This window comes from Pinus tabuliformis, chromosome 1_1 (genome assembly GCF_031772625.1).
Source record: "Pinus tabuliformis cultivar Carrire ecotype Pingquan chromosome 1_1, CPIR1, whole genome shotgun sequence".
Lineage (NCBI taxonomy): Eukaryota > Viridiplantae > Streptophyta > Pinopsida > Pinales > Pinaceae > Pinus > Pinus tabuliformis.
Genome location: NC_142297.1, coordinates 195936193 through 195941521, shown reverse-complemented (window position 1 = coordinate 195941521; position 5329 = coordinate 195936193). Strand labels below are relative to the sequence as shown.

The following is a 5329-nucleotide window of genomic DNA, read 5'->3' as shown; positions in this document are numbered from 1 at the left end:
ATAAATTATAAGTTATTTAATTTATTTAAATTTCAAATATATAATGAATAAATATTTTTATATTTATTATTAATTCATCTCATTAGATTAATTTATAAAATTACATTAATTATATTTATTTCAAATTTTTATTGCTTTACAAAAAATTACAACCCAAATGATCAAAATTCCATATTTGGTAAATGTAAACAGTATATGATTTCTCATAATCCATGTTAGCTAACCCTAACTTGACAAACCATACATCATAGCTGGGCCAGCGTGGACAAGTCAAAATCTGAAAAATTCAAGGTCGTTAGTATAGTTGGGCTGCAAGAAGGCGGACCCCAAAAGTGAAAACCTAATGGGGTGCAAAGTAATTAGCCACGTGGCACATACATATGTACCTTTCACTGGAGAGAAAGGCAGATAATCTCACACATCATTCTCCCAATTCTATAGTGGATGACGTAGACAATGGTGGTGATGATAATTAATGAAATCTACTATCCATACCAATAACGATTCCGCCCTTCTTCCATAACAATCCTAATCACAGCATTCATATATTTATCCAACTGTGCTTTCCTGCTATATACATTGGAAGTGTGTTTGAAGAGTAGGAACAGTGGAGGCAGAAGAGATTTTGAAGCCATGAAGCGAAGTAAGATTGGGATTTCTGAGTACCCTCAGTTTGCAGATGAGGAAATTGAAGTTGCAGGCATCATAACCTGTTTCCGCCATTACTGGAGACTCTTTCTTAGATGGGGATCCAAGCGCAAGCGATCTGCCTTTCAGAGAGATGAGAACAGCGCCACCGACAACTCCATCCTTAGCCCACTCGATATCTCTGTCAGCGAAAACCATTATGAACTTGAAAATGGCGGCATGGCTATGGCTTCTCCCCCACCACCAGTCCGCCGCCTGCAACCCACATCTTGTCCCAACTCAAGGGTAAGTGGTCTCTAATCTGAGAGTTCTCATGTTGGGTCCCTGTATTTTGGCATTGAAGATTGTGGGTCTTGCTATGAATGAATCGGTTCCTTGGATTTTGAAAATTCTGAGATGGGTTCGATTTTTTTTTCCTCCAATGAAATGCAGAATGTGAGAGGGAAGAATCGACCCAGGAAACGAGTGACCAAGAAAAAGGTTTGCACACCCTCTAACCTACTCTGCCACCCTTATTGGTAATGTAATTTTTCACTCTCTCACACATATATGAGAGAAGTTTGTCTGTAACCAATAACATGCTTTTATTGATACATATAGACATGTACTGTAAATTTTCACTCTCTCACACATATATGCGAGAAGTTTGTCTGTACCCAATAACATGCTTTTATGGATACATATAGACATGTACTGTATGCATGCATAATTCCCACTGTGCATATATATCTATATATACTTCTGTATCTGGCTCTCTATACATGTACATATGGGTATTTTATAGGTATCTATATATACCTCTGTGTCTGGCTCTGTATACATGTACATAAAGGTGTTGTATGTGTATGTGTCAGTGTTAGATAGGGTATCTATTATTTTTCAGGCATGGAAAGGCAAACTATTGGGCTTTTGTTGTTCACTCTACCCGCTTCTTAATAGGAAAATGATTTAGAGATGTCATAAGTTACAATGAATGAAATCATAAGCATACGTGTTCTGCGTGTCTGACATTGTCATCGTGGTGTGTTTATATATATTTGGGTATTTGTCACTGTCAGGGTAGTTTTTTTTAGAGGGTAGAGTATATATATTTTGCAGATTTTAGCAGTGTTCCATGTGGTTGCGTTTTTCAGGGTTGGGTGTGTGCACCTCTCGCACACGGGATGGTGGATGTTTAGGGAAATGTTTTCTACGTCTCTCTTTTGGGGAGATGCTGGGAGGCACAGGTGGGACGTTTCCCAGTGTGGGGGACGCGACTGTCTGGGTGTCCCTCCTCAAAACATGCGTCTCCCCTCAAAATGGGTTATGTGCCCCTCCTTAAATTTGCTTGTAAACAATGATTTATAACATGGAAAACTTAGTATTTGACCATATTTCCATACTAATGCTATGCTATTCATGGTAATGTTAAATTCTTAAAGTAAAAGGATGAAAATGAAATTTCATTTTCATTCTTTTACTTAAATTTTTAACATTACCATGAAATGACTCAGGTTGTTTGAGAGTGGTTCCGATTCCATTGGATTTCATATGGAGAAAGTAGAATTTTAGATCTCACTCAAAACTCAGCAAACTTAACAGTTTTTAAAGAATTCAGGATTCATGGATTGCAAAGTTTCTATTGCATTTTGTCATGTACAAGGGTATGGAATTAGTATTTAATCAAGAGCACCAAACCCTCTATGTACGTTAGAGTGACTTTTAGACTCATCACTCCACTATTTTTGAGTTTTAGTTATATTAGTTTACTATTCTAGTCTTCAGATTTCAGCATCTATTATAGTCTATTTTGCTTAGTACTAATTAGATTTTAGAATGATGAATGATGAATTTTAATTTTAAATCAATTTAGAATCTAGAATGATGAATTTAATTTTTAAATCAATGTAGATTTTAGAATGATGAATAATGAATATGGATCAGAGTGTTTCATTATTGAATCTCGTGGTCTATGGATGAATCATGTATGTATTAGTAAGGATGATGAGTATGGTTCAATTTATTTCATTATTTAATTCAATTATGTATGTATCATTGTATTTATTATTTCATTATTGAATATGAAACTGAAATATATATATATATATATATATATATATATATATATACACCCCGTCCCCCTTAAATTTCTCTAAAATTTGAAGGTACTCCCACACATCCGCCTTGTGCGTCTCCCCGCATCCATGTCTCACCGTCTCAAAGTCTTGGTGAAACATTGAATTTTAACAGTTTAAGTAAGTCTTTTGGCTCACAACCCAAAAGTTTCATAAACCAATTTGGAATTTGACTTTTTAACTTCAAAAATAAATTATTATTTTAATTATATATTTGTGGTTGTGTACACTGTATACAGGTAGAGATATGTGTATTGTATACCTTAAGTCAAATTTGTATATGTACATGTGTCTATGGCAGCATATGCATGTAGATATGTGTGTCTGCTATTGTCCTTGTGTATATGGATGTCTATGTAGGTATATAGGTGAATGCAAGTTTGTTCTGAGTATGTGTATGGGCATATTTTCTACCTGAAGTTTTGACATTTTTGGTTTCATTGTCAGATATCTCTCTTTTAACAGGCTCTCGAATTGTACATTTCTGTAGTTTTGGTTTGGTATTCTCTAGGAGCTGTGTTTGCATTTTCACATTGTATTTATACTCTTTGTGTTTTCGGTCCCATTGACCTATTTTGGACATGAGTAAAATTATGTTATCTTATCTTGACATCTTTGGTTTCATTATCAACTCTCTCTCGGGACAGGCCCTTTAGTTGTCCACTTCTGCGGTCTTGGACCTTTCACTTTGTATTTTCTATTGTGTATTACCAGACCTATGTCACATTTATATACATGTATTTTGAGGTTTTGCTATTGCAGGTTCCTTTCTTTCGTCCGTTATGTTATTTTTGACATTCTCTAGGAGCCGTGTTTGCACTTTCACATTGTATTCATACTGTTGTAGTTTTTTGTCCCATCTTATATATATAGCTTTAAAAATGGATATGTACATATCTTTGTAAATATGTGTGTGCATTTATGTATGTAAATGCATAAGTATATATGTGTATGTCTTCGTGTGTGCTGGCAAGCCTAGGTGTATATGTTCACAGAGATAGGCATATGCATTAATGTGGGTGTAGATTGTGCGTGTTTGTTGATGATAGGGAGACACCTTTTCAAGTAGACTAAACATTCAATTTTTTTTTGTCCAAAGGAGACACATAAGGAGCTAACGGAGACATTGGTTGAATTGAGCTTGGAAAACGCAAGATTGATAAAGGTTGGCTTTTTTATTCACTTCTTTTATGTTGGATCTGCTTCTACCTTCTCGTTCTATTAGGAATGAGTCATACTCATTTCTGTATTCAGTGAAATTGGAATGTTTCCATGTATCGTTTATCTAGTTTTTGTTCATACTCATTTCTGTATTCAGTGAAATTGGAATGTTTCCATGTATCGTTTATCTAGTTTTTGTTCAATGGGAAAGTTGCTCACAGGTTTTTTGTTTGGGCCAGGAGGTAGAGCAGATGAGGAAAACAAGTCAAGACTTGAAAGATTGCAATGTTATTATGGAATCACAGGTGCATAATCCCATTTGAGTTTTTATCTTCTTATTCTCCCCTCTTTTACTTGCAAAGAGGAAGAGACGTGGCTCTTCATTTTAACTGACAGATTGTTCTTGATGGGTTTTGTAGTTGGCATTGGGCTCTGAGCAAAGGCAACAGCAAAACATGCCTTACACATCTTGGTCATCATCATCTGGTTTAGATACCAGACAGAAAACAGAAATAGTTGCCTCATGTGGTGGATTTCAAAGATGTGATGAGCATGAACATTTTGAGAAATGTTCCGGCAGTTCAGATTTAGTCTCGGCATATGACAAGCTCCAGAGGCTTGAAAGAACAGTGTATCCTTGTTCCTCTGAGGCCTCATTTGGGTCTCAGAAGGATGGCGCAATTCCTACAAAGGATACTGTCTGTTCAGGTTACCTTGATCTAAACACTCCAAATGAATCTTTGTTTGGCGCCAATTCAGGGTTTCTTGATCTGAACACTCCAAACGAATCTTTGTTTGGCACTAATATTTCAAATGATCTTCACGACCAAATGTCGATGTCAGAGAGCAAAGCTGCTGCTGCAGAGACAAGGAGGCAAATGATAGAGCTCGAAAGAGACAAATTTCCTCAGTTAAGGTGGACTGTATTTGTTTGATGTTTTCTTTTATAAACGTTGTAACCATGCTGGTTACATGCTCTAGCTATTGGCTTAGAGAATGAGGATTGTCATATAATTTCTAGTGCTGACAAGGCATTCCAAAGTGTATCAATCTTTGGATCTGTGTAAAGCTCAATTTTGTATTGTTTCTATAATCATTAATATAAGTGTCATTGAAGGATTCACTTCAGTTTTTATAACCTTCTGTTACGATAGTCCAATGTTAATTTTGCCATAAATGCAAAATATGCGGCTGCTATGCCCAAATCTCTTGCGGTTTAAATGCCAAACAGAATGCAATGTTAAGGGCTTTGTAAACTATATATAAGAAGGAAACTGGTTTGATTATGAAAAATATCTCTGAAATAACCAGAGTATCGGCCAAATCTTTTGGTTTGAGTGCTAAAAACAATTCAATTGTAAGAGCTTTGCATCTATATCTCTAATAAGGAGTCTGGGTTGATAATG

At 35.7% G+C, this 5329-nt stretch overlaps 1 protein-coding gene across 2 annotated transcripts; it reads left to right on the top strand.

Moving 5' to 3' along the window:
* The first annotated feature begins 444 nt into the window (after positions 1–444).
* LOC149212196 (uncharacterized) lies at positions 445–5051 on the top strand. 2 transcript variants are annotated; one of them, XM_089391763.1, is made up of 5 exons: positions 445–933; positions 1081–1128; positions 3862–3927; positions 4163–4228; positions 4343–5051. In XM_089391763.1, exons 1-5 carry the CDS (start codon positions 634–636, stop codon positions 4856–4858), a joined length of 996 nt encoding a protein of 331 aa, XP_089247889.1. In that variant the 5' UTR covers positions 445–633; the 3' UTR covers positions 4859–5051. The 2 variants fall into 2 exon arrangements, with proteins under 2 accessions (XP_089247889.1, XP_089247890.1); XM_089391764.1 differs by having other exon boundaries at positions 448–933; positions 3865–3927.
* The last annotated feature ends 278 nt before the right edge of the window (positions 5052–5329 follow it).

Bases quoted from the DNA above. Each gene is read 5' to 3' on its own strand.
- LOC149212196 (XM_089391763.1), top strand. From the start codon at position 634: ATGAAGCGAAGTAAGATTGGGATTTCTGAGTACCCTCAGTTTGCAGAT. The intron at 3,928-4,162 runs GTTGGCTTTTTT...TGTTTGGGCCAG, and splicing joins AAAACGCAAGATTGATAAAG to GAGGTAGAGCAGATGAGGAA. The intron at 4,229-4,342 runs GTGCATAATCCC...TGGGTTTTGTAG, and splicing joins ATGTTATTATGGAATCACAG to TTGGCATTGGGCTCTGAGCA.